Source organism: Squalius cephalus (genome assembly GCF_949319135.1).
Source record: "Squalius cephalus genome assembly, chromosome: 17".
In the NCBI taxonomy this organism is placed as follows: Eukaryota; Metazoa; Chordata; class Actinopteri; order Cypriniformes; family Leuciscidae; genus Squalius; species Squalius cephalus.
In genome coordinates this window covers 18,035,311-18,051,315 of record NC_137138.1, presented here as the reverse complement: position 1 = coordinate 18,051,315, position 16,005 = coordinate 18,035,311, and the positions used below count along the sequence as shown (strand labels likewise).

Sequence of the window (16,005 nt, the reverse complement as noted above, 5' to 3'; positions counted from 1 at the left end):
TATATACACAGTATATACATGCAAATATTTCTTAAATATATACATGTATGTGTGTGTATTTATATATAGAAAATAATTATACACCGTACACACACATATATTATGTAAAAACAAACTTTTATTTTGGATGCGATTAATCGCGATTAATCGTTTGACAGCCCTAATTAAAATATAATTTATTCCTGTGATGACAAAGCTGATTTTTTTAAAGCAGCCATTAATCCAGCCTTCAGTGTCACATGATCCTTCAGCAATGATTTTAATATGCTGATTTAGTGATCAAGAAACACTTTTCATTATTATTTATTATTTAACTTTTTTCTGATATTTTGTAATATTAATGTAATATAATATTATTATATAATTTTTTTAACAATCATATATATATATATATATATATATATATATATATATATATATATATATATTTCATAAGTATTCATATTTGTATAATTTTATATCTTTATCGTTTAACAAAATAACAGATGAGGTATTTCTTGCCAGACTTGCAAAGATAGCACAGCTCTAACTAAAACATTCGGCTACCATTCAGCATGGAAATTAAATTACTTTTAGAAAATTGCACTCTTTCACACAGAAAAAAATATTGTCACGTGATTTTCTTTTTCTTGCACATTCCGTTTGACTTTATTGATGACATCAATAAAGGAGCGATCTTGTAGGAGGTCTGCAGTGCGTGAGTAAATGCTAATGTTTGTGTGTGTGACTGCTGGCGGTAATCCACGCAGTCTGTTTGATTTGACAGGCATTTGAGAGGCCTCTGATTATTCCAGATTTACACTTATTGTGTTGCTTATTTTTGCAGTGGCGGCAGTGAAAGCCTGTATTGATTCCCATCGTTGACCATCAATCCTGAAGTACCGCTCAGAGAAGGTGATTAACGTTTCAATTACTTGAACGCTCTCATTTACATGGCAGGTACATGATTAATGTGAGAATGAAAATACCTCTGTGAAATGATTTGGGAGAGCTCTCATAAAGAAAGACAGAACAAACAAATTCATAATAATAAACTAATTCAGAGAGGTAAAATGCCCGTTAACTATTGCCAAATTGTTGTGAATTTACACATTGATCATCTTGCATACAATTGTTTTTATTCATTACATGCCTAAGAAGATTTAAAATGCTGTCTCTGTAGGCAGCTCATTAGGTTTTACAACACGGCAATTGTGCCTTAATATTTCAAGCTCAAGGTTTGCTATTTCCTTCCCCTCCAAAACCAGACTTGGTGTTAAAAGTGTCTGGTTTATGGCCAGCTCTCATGTCACACGGCTAAGCGGATCTGCACGTTGGGGGAGATGGGCTATGGAGAAATCTGTCAGAGGCTGATGTCTTTGGTTGACCCACTGAGCAAGGGATGAGGCGGTAAATGTCGTGTTGCAGGTATCCAGACACATTTGTCACAATGAAATAGGAGCTATCTTTTTCCTTTTCATTCCTGTCTGCCTGCTCCCCTCTATAACTCACAGCCATATTAATGCTTATATGGAGAGATAAGCTACAATGATGTGAGGAGAGAAGGGTGAAGGACCTTATCAGCTGACTACAGATGCAGCATCTAAGTGAAATTTGTACTAAATGAGATTTTATAAACAAAGTTCAGGAGGAGCATGTTCAGACAATTAACCAAATTAACAAGTGAGGAGCGCATTCAGTTAATCAACTCAATTAGCAAGATAAGAGGTGTATATATATATATATATATATATATATATATATATATATATATATATATATATATATATATATATATATATATATATATATATATATCACTTCTCCTCACTTCTAACTATTCCTATCCCAACCTGGGAGTACTCTGGGTTCGGGCCAATTCCGAGCTCGGAACCCTCCCATAGGACAGAACACCAAATATGCATAACCTTTATCGGATTATATGTAAATTGTGAACCCGTGAATTAGCCCTGCTTAAGTTATTTGCAATGGTCAAATCAATATTTTCATATACTTTTATTATATGGCTTTCATTCTATTAAAAATATATCAAATTAATTATATGCAACGCTGACTGATTAATAAAATTTAATACCAATAATCGCATGCCCTTAATACTAATACTAAAAAAATAAAGACAATGCTGTGGCAGATGAGTAAATTACAAACAATGGGTCTCATTCTCTAAGCATGCGTATGCACAGATTTATGCGTGACAAACATTTTCACAAACAAATTGTGATACACCAAAAACTTTCATACAACTGAAACCACACGTACGCAAAAAGCGATTTCTCTGTGCTGCCTTATAATTGTGTTAAGTTATATTTTATCTTAATGTGACTATTATATTACATTACATTATATTACTATGGACTACTACAAAAATACACAGGAGGAGAAGGGGAGGAGGAGGGATGCCGAAAGAACTGACGCAAGGAAGAAGAGGCTGCTTTTATATCCTGGAATTATTTAGAAGAATAGATGGGCATACTCCTCCCGAAATTATATTTAATAACCTCACTTCACGAGTTTGTGTGTCTTAATCAAGACAAGATGATTCAGAATATCTCATACAGTCTGCCAATCGATACTATATCACTCCGTCAAGACATCAGCGGGGATCGTCTGTGGTGTCTTATCAGAGACTCCAACATCTTATTACTGTGTGCCAAAAAAGTACTGAAAAATTGTTTGAGGAACTGCAGTGATATGCCTCTACTATAACTTGATGTATACCCTTGAACTACTAGTACATACAACGGTCTTCTGTGAAATAATTTCCACGGCACTAACAGTCTGTAATTCAGCTGCCAGTTCTGCAACTGTCTCTTTGGGAAGTGTGAACTGAACAGATGGCATTTGGGCGTGAATAGTGTGTTTGGGAGCAGGGTGATTGTAACAGAGGGTCTGGGGTTCATCAGCCATCCATTACTTCACATGAACTCATTTTCATTCAGCTCCACAAACCCTGGGCGAATATTATCTCTACTTACTCTATTAGCAGCTATAGTAGATTAACTACTTACACCATGACCTGGCTAAATATTGGTTTAAATGTCACTGCTCAGAGTCTAGTATGATCATAGCACACACACATCTAGATTTACATGTAGGCATACAGTACTCGTCATCAGTCATAAACCAAAAACACTCGCACAGTCAAAACCGTCAAGGGTGACGAGCGGATTACAAGGTCTAAGACATAACTAATGCAGTGTCTCTGTCACAGTCTCCACATGTGACATTTGACATAGTTAGGACCCATCTGCTCGTGGGCCTGATTGTTATCGCATCATGTTAATGACTGCCAGTGTGAACGAAGCAATGCATCTGTCCTACTTTCATCCTCTTCCCATTAGCTTAAGTGTCCTAGAGGATGGACGGCAATCAACAGGATAATTGCAGACCAGCAGCCGAGAGTTACAAGCAGAAAACAGGTGCCATTAACCAATGTATATTCACATTTCTCTTCTCAAAGAGTTGTGTCTTAACATACAGCCATATGCAGTGATACAATAATCAGAACTTTGTGATTTATGGCGACCTGAAGCAATCATGGGCATGTCCAGCAATGCAACAAAGTTGAGAAAAGTTTCACTTTATGCAAATGAGCAACGACTGCCAATGGGACTGAAGAAATGGAAGCACATGTGTGAGTTGCTGTTGTTAAGTGAATGCAAGATGGAGAAGATAACACTGCCATGAGCGATTTCTGTCCACATGCAGATATATAATAGGAAAATTATGCTTGTAAAACTGTGTCAGAAATTGTCTGCATTCTGAGTGATCCACGCATTGACAGTCATTCATCTTGTTCATGAAATGATATATTATGCCCTGCTGCACTTTATATTCAAATGCTTTCCCCTCCAGAATGTTCATTTTTAGCCACAAAAAAGCAGATTCCTTGTTGAATTAAAATTTTGTATTTTACCAGCAATGCATTTCTTCTGTAATCAGATTTTGAAAAGCTATGACCGCTTGTCCAGATTCATCCAGCTTTAGAAACAACACCCACTATGACTACAAATAATCACTATAGCAAACTATAGCAATACTACATGTGTGTCTATCTATCTATCTATAAAACAATATAGTTTATAAAATATACACTTGCCAGTCACTTTATTAGGTACACTTTGCTAGTACTAGGTTGGACCCCCTTTTGCCTTTAGGACTGCCTTAATTATTTGTGACATAGATTCAACAAGGAGCTGGAAAAATTCCTCAGATATTGTGGTCCATATTACCATGATAGCATCATGCAGTTGCTGCAGATTTGTTGGCTGCACATCCATAATGTGAATCTCCCATTCCACCACATCCCAAAGGTGCTCTATTGGATTGAGATCTGGTGACTGTGGAGGCCATTTGAGTATAGTGAAGTCATTACCATGCTTAAGAAACCAGTTTCAGGTGATTTGAGCTTTTTCCTGCTGAATGTATTCATCAGAAGACGGGTACACTGTGATCATAAAGGGATGGATATGGTCAGCAACAGTACTCGGGTAGACTGTTTAAACGATGCTCAATTGGTACTAAGGGGCCCCAAATGTGCCAAGAAAATATCCCCCACACCATTAAACCACCAGCCTGAACCGTTGATAGATGGCAGGATTGATCCATGCTTTCATGTTTTTTTTACGCCAAGTTCTGAACCTACCATATTAATGTTGCAGTAGAAATAGACATTCATCGGACCAGGCAATGTTTTTCCAGTCTTCTATTGTCAAATTTTAGTGAGCGTGTATGAATTGCAGCATCAGCTCCTTAGCTTACAGGAGTTCTGGTGGTGTTCTGCTGCTGTAGCCCATCTGCTACAAGGTTTGACGTGTTGTGTGTTCAGAGATGCTCTTCTGCAGAACTCGGTTGTAACGAGTGATTATATGACTTACTGTTGCCTTTCTATCAGCTGGAACCAGTCTGGGCATTCTCTGACCTTTGGCATCAACAAGGCATTTTCGCCCACAGAACTGCTGCTCACTGGCTGTTTTCTCTTTTTCAGACCATTCTCTGTAAATCCTAGAGATGGTTGTGTGAGAAAATCCCATGTCACGTTCAAAAGGTGCATTCACGTAATTCGTAATTACCGTAAATATGAGATTTCAACTTGTTAAGCGTCCTAGTAGAGCTCATAATTAAAACTTGTAAGCTGACAACTGTACCACCTGACCACTGCAGATTCATTTAGGCGTTGATAGTGTTGCCATAAAAATGCATAATTCCCAATCCCGAGATCATAAACAGCTCAGAGTACATCACGTGTTGTCATCTTGAAATTATGGTAATTATGACATGGTGTGAACGCAGCAAAGATCATTTAAATCACCTTTCTTACCCATTCTGATGCTCAGTTTGAACTTCAGCAGATCGTCTTGACCATGTTTATGTGCTTAAAAGCATTGAGTTTGTGCCATGTGATTGGCTGATTAGATATTTGCACTAACGAGCAGTTGAACAGGTATATCTAATAAAGTGGCAGGTGAGTGTAACTGAACATTGCTGTAAAAAAACACTCTTTCGGAAGAGAAATGTATATGTAGTGTTGCTTTAGGTTAGTGGTATAAGTTTCCTGTTTTTGTGTATGAAAACCGCAGCACCACCCCCACCATCGTTTAGATTTTTTATAGTAATAAAAATAATTTAGTTCAGTAAAAAAAAAAAAATGCAGTTCAATAATTTAGTTCAAAAACTCAACACGCCTGCTCAATTCAGCGTGAGCTGAACAAAAGTCGCAGCACGAGTCAGATTTGACCTCACTTCGCCCATTTCGCCTCACTCTTGACGGACAAAACGACGGCGAAACATTTGGTTTCAAAGCGAAATGTAAAATTGCCTATTTAAGCGAGTTTGTCATTGTAATGTTTAGGTGTGTTTTTCATTAAGAATAATAATGAACCCACCATTTAAGCAACTGCCGGCCCTGAATTGGCGCTAATTCAAAAGCCAAAGTAAAATACGCACAGGCATTCACAATGGTGCGTGTCCACTGGCACGAAGCGAGTGTGTGTTCGCGCTCAACTTCCACAGGAATTCATTGAAAAACGCACCGCTATGAATGCCTGTGCGGCCGTGCGCATTTTACTTTCACTTTTGAATTAGCGATTCAAAAGCCAGGTGCAAAAAAGGGAAAAACTCCAACGCCCCACCCCTGCCCCCTGGTGATCCCAATATTACCATTGTTGTCACACAACGCTTATCCGGTAGGAACATTTCCTCACCGTCACATCCCTAAAATATAAATATAAAAATGAAAGAAATGAATACTTTTATTCATCAAGGACGCATTCAATTGATCAAAAGTTACAGTAAAGAGAATTCTAATGTTAAAAAAAAAAAATGCTGTTCTTTTGACATTTCTATTCCTTAAAAATGGTTTGTTTCTTTCTTTCTTAAGCAGCAAACAGCATATTAGAATGATTTTGCAAGGATCATGTGACACTGAACCATGGAGCAATGATGCTGAAAATTCAGCTGTGCCATTACAGGAATAAATTACATTTTAAAATATATTAAAATAGAAAACAGTCATTTTAATTTCTAATAAAACATTTTTACTGTATTTTTTATCAATAAATGCAGTTTTGGTCAGCATAAGAGACTTTCTTAAAAAAACATTTTAAAAAATCATATACAGTGCATCCGGAAAGTATTCACAGCGCTTCAAGTACTTTCCGGATGCACTGTATATTATCTATATATTGGTGGTTACAGCTAATGTGTGTCACTAAAAGATTGCAGTATTTTAAATTCACTGCCTATAGTGGTAATCTCCCTTGTACACTTGTCAGCACATATGGCTCTGAAAAGTGAATATTTGCGCTTCCAGTCCTGCTGAGTTTGTCATGCTGCCTTGTATAAATGCCTCTACAGAGGGTTTTAGTTTACTATCAGACAACTATGGCTCGATAGCATTAATGCCGCTGGCTATACAAGCAGACAATGGTAGAGTGGTGACATTCATCTGGGCTGGACATGGAGGACAGTGCCGGGCTGATTTACGGCTTAATTGAGTTGTCAGCTGTGGCGAGTTGGAAAGAAAAGACACACTTCCTAACGCTGTGGTGACTGTTGGGGATACTCTCGAAAGCTCCTTTAATTTTGGCTCACTGTATTTTTCATATTTCTCTTAGTTTCTCTCTCTCTCAATCTCTTTCCGTTCTGTCACTGTTTATACACCCACTCCTTCAACTTTCTGTCATCTTATCTGTCTAAAAAATATCTCTCAGATTTTAGAACAGAACAGAGACAGGAGTATTGTCCATTGCTCACATGAATACTACACAGAGAGCAAAATAACACTGGCTGATTCTAAACAAACCAATTAATCCATGAGGACACCATGCTTTCAGGACATTATTGTCACATTCACCGTCTGTCATCGTCTTGTCATCACTACACTTCCCAGAATCCTCCTTGTTTCCACACCTGAACTCACTCCCTCAATTACCCACCTGTTCATCGTCATCATCATCATCATCATCTGCATCACCTGTCTTGTGTTCATCTGTCTGTGTATTTAAGTTCTCCCTTTTCACTCTTCAGTTGTCGGTCAATGTTTGTGTTGTTAGCACTCTGTCTGTGCGCGCACACTGTTTCGAGTATTCTTCAGTTTAAATAAATGTTGAGTATTTTGGATCTTTGCCTGGAACTTCATCTTCTACCCTGAGACGTTACAGATTGACCGACCAAAAAATGAGTTGGGAGCTCGCGGGACAGATCGTGGCTTTGGCCCTGGATAGCCGCGATCTGTTCGACTACACCAGGAGGTTTAGTCTTCTCGCTATCACCAGCTCTCTAAACAACGAGGCGATCAAGGCGTGTTACCGGATTGGGGCCGAGGTGGTCGATCCGAGGGAGCTTCCAGATCTCACCGGTCTGGACTGGAGAGAGGCACTCTACAGTTGTCTGGAGAGCTTCCTCCCGTGGCACGCCATGCCACCGCCTGCACTTCACGCCAGTCCAGCCGAGCCTGCACTTCACGCCAGTCCATCAGAGCCCGCACTTCACGCCAAATCTGCTGAGACCAAAGCAGTATGCGTCGTGCCCGCTGTCCCTGAGACTATGAGCATCATGCCCGCCGGGCCTGTGACAGCAAGCGTCATGCCCGCCAGCCCAGAGCCTTCACCGCTGGTCCCGTCCAGCACAGAGCCCTCTTCACCGCTGGTCCCGTCCAGCTCAGAGCCCTCTTCGCCGCTGGTCCCGACCAGCTCAGAGCCCTCTTCACCGCTGGTCCCGACCAGCTCAGAGCCCTCTTCGCCGCTGGTCCCGTCCAGCTCAGAGCCCTCTTCGTCGCTGCCCACGTCCAGCACAGAGCCCTCATCGCCGCCCAGCACAGAGCCCTCATCGCTGCCCATGTCCAGCACAGAGCCCTCATCGCCGCCCAGCACAGAGCCCTCATCGCTGCCCACGCCCAGCACAGAGCCCTCATCGCCGCCCAGCACAGAGCCCTCATCGCCGCCCAGCACAGAGCCCTCATCGCCGCCCAGCACAGAGCCCTCATCGCTGCCCACGTCCAGCACAGAGCCCTCATCGCCGCCCAGCACAGAGCCCTCATCGCCGCTGGTCCTGCCCAGCTCAAAGCCCTCTTCGCCGGGGAGCCTCCCCAAGAAATTTTTTTCTTGGGGCAATAGGCCTCCGGACCAGCCCGATCCGCCATGGCCACCCGAAGGGTCCTCTCCGCCGTGGTCGCCCGAGGGGTCCTCTCCGCCGTGGCCGCCCGAGGGGTCCTCTCCGCCATGGCCCCCTGGTGAGCCTGCTTCGCCATGGCCACCTCCTCAGCCTGCACTGCAGTGGGCTCCTCCTGAGCCTGCCCCGCCGTGGTCCCCTGCTCAGCCTGCTCCACCACGGTCCATGATACCATCCTGGAGTCTCCTGTCTGTCCTGTCCCTGTTCTCCCTCCGGTCACTGACTCCAGGATGCCCAATGTAATGTCACATTCACCGTCTGTCATCGTCTTGTCATCACTACACTTCCCAGAATCCTCCTTGTTTCCACACCTGAACTCACTCCCTCAATTACCCACCTGTTCATCATCATCATCATCTGCATCACCTGTCTTGTGTTCATCTGTCTGTGTATTTAAGTTCTCCCTTTTCACTCTTCAGTTGTCGGTCAATGTTTGTGTTGTTAGCACTCTGTCTGTGCACGCACACGGTTTCGAGTATTCTTCAGTTTAAATAAATATTGAGTATTTTGGATCTTTGCCTAGAACTTTATCTTCTACCCTGAGACGTTACAATTATAGCCCAATCATTTTTTTTTTACATGTTTACATGTTGTTTGTAAACTATTTGGCCAGCTCAAAGTCTAGGGAGAAAAGACCATGAATAATAATTAGCTTGGTCTGAAATTACCTAATTCATATTCATGAGCCATAGAAGTTCCATGATTTTTGGGCATTACATACAACATCAAGTAAGTTTTACATTTGCTCTGATATTTTTATCTTCTGCACAGATAATTTTGTTATCAGATATTAATGAATCGAGAACTGAATTATACAAGATAGAATTGGAAACCATATGTGATTGGAAATGTGATTTGCTTGACACTTGCTCATTCAGTTTACTAAATCACAATTGAACAAAAATAATTAAACAATTTATTTGCCACTAAAGCAAATTAATTAATAAAAGAATATAAATATTGTAATCATTTTTCACAATATTACTGTTTTTACTGTATTTGATCAAATGCAGCCTTGATGCAAATAAGAGATTTCTTTCAAAAAGATTAAAATAATAGGCTATTACTATCCTCAAACTTTTGAATGGGAGTGTATATAGAAAAGACACCTATACATGTTAAAATTCTATAGATTATACATTATATATATTAAAATGTGCTTGTAATGTAATGCAAGACAATAGAGGTAAACTACATAAATTAAAGCAGCTGATGTTGATGCAGGTGCCAAACTGACCAGCATCCATGCAGTAGGGTTGTTTGGAAAAATAGTAAAACAATAGACAAATATACTTGTGAATTACACATCACAGACGGCTAGAATGCGTTGCTAGTGAGACTGGTTAATGCTGACTGTGTTTGTCTCAAATAATTTCCACTGTCAAAATTGGGCTGTTGGCAGCAACTCTACAAACACACCTCAGGTTTGTACTCCTCGGGGTGGGGAAAACAAATGCCAATGTGTTCCTAATAATCCATGATTGACTGTAGTTGTCTCTGACGTCCCCATTGACAATCTTGTTAAGAACATTTTTAAACGACATTTTTAAAATTAGTAGACATAATTATTCATTTTGTAGTAATTTTTAATATATTTTAAATAAATTGTATAAAAAAAAAATTTAATTGTAATGGGTAGCTGTAGGAAAGCACATTATGACGAAGGAGATATCAGCAAAACAGTCTAATGATTAAGTCCAAAAACATAAGATCACTAAAAAAATAAAATCACACAACCACTTCAACATAAACGACAATCAAACTGAACAGAACTAAACATAACCCTGACATTAATTAAATGATTTGATATATACTACCGTTCAAAAGTTTGAGGACAGTAACATTTTAAAAATGTTTTTGTAAGAAGTCACTTATGTACACCAAGGCTGACTTTATTTGATAAAAATACAGTAAAAACTGTACTGTACTGTAACAGTTTTCCATTTGTAAATATTTTAAAGTGTAATTTATTCCTGTGATGGCAAAGCTGAATTTTTTCAGCATCATTACTCCAGTCTTCAGTGTCACATGATTATTCAAGGGTTAGTTCACTCAAAAATTACTCACCCTCATGTCATTCCAAACCCGTAAGACCTTCATTCATCTTCAGAACACAAATTAATGACAGAAATTTTATTTTTGGGTGAACTAACCCTTTCAGAAATCATTCTAATATGTTGATTTATTTATCAAGAAAGATTTCTTATTATTATCAATAATAGTTGTAGTTGTTCTGCATAATATTTCTTGGAAACCATGATAAATAACTTGAATCATTCTTTGGTGAATAGAAAGTTTAAAATAACAGACTTTATTTGATTTTTTTTTAACAATGCAAAAGACTTGCATCTTGCAGACTTGCATGATCTCAGTAAGAGCTGCTCTGTCAAAACACAATATTTCCCAGGAGGTTTTGTCATTGTGCCATTATTAGACTTGTATTGGCCTCATAATAACATCAGAGAGGGAGAGGGTGTTTGGTATGCTGGTGTGATGACATGGATTATCGTTGCAGTTATGAGTCACTGTATCCCACTAAAGGTGTGTTGAGATGAGCATTTAAATCACCTTCTAGACAACCAGTGTCTGTGACCTTGCTGTTACTCACTCCTACACACACCGCTCAGATTCCTCTGTGAGGGAAAGACGCTACACATAAACATGCAAATATAAACTCAACACTGCTCCTTAAAGACAGGAAGTCAGCTATTTTGTAGGTCTAAATTCTTATTTAATAAAAGCAGAGATGAAGACCTAAAGAGAGAGAAAGTAAAAAAAAAAAGATAGCCAAATGCCTGTGATGACTAATTCAGATCTATACTTCCCTTTTAAGTGGCAAATCTTTCAATTAATATGCCTTCCTCGACGCTCACAGAAATCTCTTGGAAGTGAAACTGGGATTTCCTCACTATTTGAACGAATGTTCACTTTGAAGCCGCAATCTGGGAAGAATCACATTTACCAGTCGTCACGGGATGGAGGAAGCAATCGGAGAGGGAAGAGCGTGACCCGTAATCTTATCCATATGCTCAGAACACAAATGCACGCGCAAACAATGAAGAGAACACTGAAATATAGGAAGAAATGTTTTCCATACCTGCCAGAATATGCTGTCTATAGTGCTGCCTAAGAAGCCCTCTCTGGTTTCAGAAGAAACGAGTTTAGGCCCCAATATTGTCATAAATTCATCAAAGTCCACCTGTCCATCACCTGCATCAAGAAGAGAACATTCGGATTAGAATTAGAGAGAATTTCAAAAAAGAGCCTCGATAAGTTTAAGTAAAACAAAGGAATCTTGCATATCTGTACCATGATGCTTATCAGTTGAAATGAGATTCGTCCATATTGAAAAAATATCTTCAGATGCAGGATATTCAATTGTGCATTAACATTCCCTTTATTTTTACAACTGTATTGCTTTTGCTGTCATCTTGCGCTCACTTAAAGGCCATCTTTAAAACACTAATAATTTAATAACACTGCTTTAAATGTCATCTTTATTATCAGATCTTAGAATGAATATCCATTTCCATACTGTACATTATAATGTTGTGATGCCTAAATTCATTTTAGAATTTTAAAATGACTGATTTTAGTTTTAGCATTATAGGTTTATCTGTATATAGATACATTGCTAGATCACTGAAGCAGTTTTTAATGCAACACAAACAGAAACCGTAACATTGTGTCCTAACCAGACGCAACACTATAAAGCAACAAGTTATAAAATATATTTTTTAAGATATCTTAAGTTTTCGTCCTAACCAGTCTTCTAGTCTTCTGACTAGTTGAAATAGTCACGTTGCACAGCAATTTCAAGTTCAGTCAGGACAAGACAAATTGCTTGTCGCTGGAAACGTTTTACATTGCGGCTGGTGAGGACAAAGTTCAAGAATAGAGTATAACAGAACAGAATAGTGATTTAATTGTAATCTAATAGGATCTACCCTTCTATGAGATTGATTTATTATGTGGTTTTTATTGGCGCTGCTCAGCTAAATTAAACCATGAAACCAGGGTCTTTGAACTAAGTAATAGGCTGCAGATCTGATATATTCGAGTTTGTTGATTACAATTTAAAACTGGCAATGATATTTTCTATTCAAAATTTCATCTCCCATTGGTTTCTTGTGCAGTTTACTTCAAACAAGTAATAAAAACTCAGTGAGTGTTTTAGCGCAATTTTCTGACGTCATGGGATCACAACACTAAGAGATAGTAAATGTTTTTATGTTTTTTTTTTTGTTTTTTTTTTGGTGTGTGTGTGCGTTCCCGAGATTAGACCTTCCTTAACATAATGCCGAAAACCCGAAGTCTCTAGGTGGTCTGGTTGAGGAGGAGATAGAAGTGCAAGATTGGTGCGCACAGACAGAACAGAAATCATGAGTTAACAATCGCAATTTTGTCCGTAGGAAAATTGCGCTAAAAAGTGAATATGATGGGCCAGGCAAATTTAAACCAGAAAATATCTATGGCATGTGAGCAATTGTGAGCATACATAACAGCTCACAAACTTCCTCTCTCAATCCTTCCTGAAAAAGAGAAAGAAAGTGACTGGTCTGAGATGTACAAAAGGAATTAAACACCAGCTGAGAGCGAGTGGAACTTTGAGTGATAAGTCAGAGAAAGCCGTTATCATCCTAGTGCAACCGCTTGCTTCAAAGCCTCGTCTCCACTTGGCTGCTGAATCTTAAATATTTATTACTGAAATACAATAAATATGAACATTCATATATGCATTCTGTACAGAACTGGATACTGCACATAACTTTTTTGGTCTGGTTCTCAAGGGAGCACCTAGAGATGCTGCTTGGGACGCGGTACACATATCCTACAAGCTTGTCGTCATCACTTTCCTCCTGACACTTTCCTCCATCACTTTCCTCTTCTTTTCTCTCAAACATGGTAGATGATGATGATGATGATGATGTTTATTTTTATTTTATTAACATTAATGACACAGACAACAGCAGGAATATTAGGCTGTCACTTTAAGACCGAATGCACGGACCGAATATACTGACACACATCTGGTTTCTTTCTCAGCTGTTCACTTATGACATAATTAAGTGAATACTTGCCGAGACGGGTATTTTGACTTCATTTTGTGTGTATGTGTCTGTTCAAGTGCAAGAAAATGCGAAAGAGGAATTCATTCATTGTTCGAGCATTGTCGAGCACTCTCTCTCTCTCTCTCTCTCTCTCTCTCTCTCTCTCTCTCTCTCTCTCTCTCTCTCTCTCTCTCTCTCTGCATGCACGCGCTTCGGGTGTGTGAGGCTGTGCGCACAGATAACGCGTGAGTACCGATTTTCGCCTCTTCTTCCCCGTTTTAAATTGTTTAAATGTGTAAATTGTAAAACTTCCACTCTATAAAGGTTAAACTTAGCAGTTAATCCGCAAATCACAATCAACTGCGATCCGTTGCACCCATAATAATTATTGAACAGTGAACACACATCATAATTGCCATCTTACCAGAGATGGAGAAAAATCCTACTCCAGTAAGTAAACGTGTCCCTGTCCCCAAAAATGTTGGTACACTTCCCTCCACGTTTTCTGCTGCGCATCGTTTATTTTTACAACGCATGCGCACCAGTTAAGCGCACCCCTGACTATAGAACATATTTTCTATATTTTTCAAGCTCAAAAAGCTTAAATGTGCCCAACTAGTCATATAACTGTGCTTAAAGCTGACACAGCAAAGCTATGCAGAAGTCTTTAAGGTCAAATATATTTTGAAAAAGACATTTTATTTTACTTTATCTTAGAATGGTATTATAGATGTGACACTGACCTTAAACTAATAAAATTCATATTATGAGGTGTAAAAGATCTCCCCAGACCACATAGTGTGAGTTTCATTAAACACCATACTTGCACAAAAATGTGGGGATCAATAACAGGCTCTCAGGCTGATTGATTAGCTATATCAATGCATGTTCTCTAACCATTCAGTCAACTGGTCTGACCTTGAAGGACTCCCGGAGCCGGACACACACACATGCACACACACAGTAAGACAAAGGTTTCTCAGAATTCACCTCACAGAATTCATCTATTTACAGCCCCATGTGCTGGATAAATTCTTCAATTCTATGATTGCTTCAGCATGAACTGTTCAGAAGGTCATATATGTCTCCAGTGCAAGGATTGGAAGGGGTCTGTGACAGACTGTAAAGCTGTTTTTACAGATGATCAAAAGGCAGACGCTCTTTTGTTTGTGTGAATGGTGCTAGCTCAGAATGAACCATAGAATAAGATAGATGTAGAGAGAGAGTGACTCACCGTCCATATCCAGTCTCTGCATGATAATAGCCAGCTCCACCTCACTGGGCATGTACCCCAGAGAGCGCATGGCCATACCCAGCTCCTGCTTCGAGATGAATCCATTCCCATCCCTGTCTAGAACTCGGAATGCCTCACGAATCTCTGCAGAGAGAAACAGAAGAACGAGACAAAACCAAAATGTATTAACAACGCGGTGCAGAACAGTAAGTAATCACAAATAGCTCAATTGACGTTCAGAATTCAAGTGAATCAGCTGAACGTGTGCATTGCATCAGTGAGCATTAGACTATGTATGTATTATATAATGCATGTTTTTCTCAGCAGTAAGATCACAGAGTCCAATCACACAAACAGCAGACATACTAAATGCAGCTCATTCTGTTTTCAAAGGCACATATTTAGTGTGCTGTGACTGAATGTTTATCCACCGTTTCAAAGGGCATCAGTGCTGGTTTTTCAGTTCAGTTCAGGTTAAGGAACCCACACCAAGTTGCAAATGGCAACAACAAAAATAACACATGTATCTCAGATCATTTCTGAGGAGTATTACACTTTTTTTCTGCCATCTTAAAGACCCACCTTGGTGTTATTCTGGGATAAAGAGGCTGAGGTGCTATGCATCTTGTAATATGCTGAACTGAGAGCTTCCTGCATTTCACAAATCCTGAATGTTTTTTCACTGCTTTAGATAAAATATCCTTAACCCTCACAGTAGGGGCCCTTGCTATGTTTCATTCGTTTCACTTGAAACGGGCCTTGCAACAGAAGGGACCTCCGTCTGCTTGGACTCAAAAAAGAGCCCCACCCCCCGTCATGGAAATCAACATTCAGAAATCAACATTTGCAACATTCAGTCACAGCACACTAAATATGCGCCTTTGAAAACCTTGGGGCAAAAGTGCCACCAAAAATAATTAAAATGCCCCCCAAAAATCAAGATATATGGGGCAAAAATGTCTCTGTATGAGTTCTTGTTTGTAATACTTACAGAATATATTCTGCTGTTTTACCGAATGTCAGCACGATTGCAAATGTGATAGCCTATTG

At 39.3% G+C, this 16,005-nt stretch overlaps 1 protein-coding gene across 2 annotated transcripts in view; it reads right to left on the bottom strand.

Moving 5' to 3' along the window:
* caln2 (calneuron 2) overlaps positions 1-16,005 on the bottom strand; it is a 31,980-nt gene that overhangs the window by 5,245 nt on the left and 10,730 nt on the right. For both annotated transcript variants that reach the window (XM_079846974.1, XM_079846975.1), the window contains exons 3-4: positions 14,956-15,099; positions 11,768-11,880 (exon numbers count right to left, since the gene is read on the bottom strand). In XM_079846974.1, coding sequence (XP_079703100.1) covers positions 11,768-11,880; positions 14,956-15,099 — 257 coding nt within the window. The remainder of the gene's footprint in view (positions 1-11,767; positions 11,881-14,955; positions 15,100-16,005) is intronic.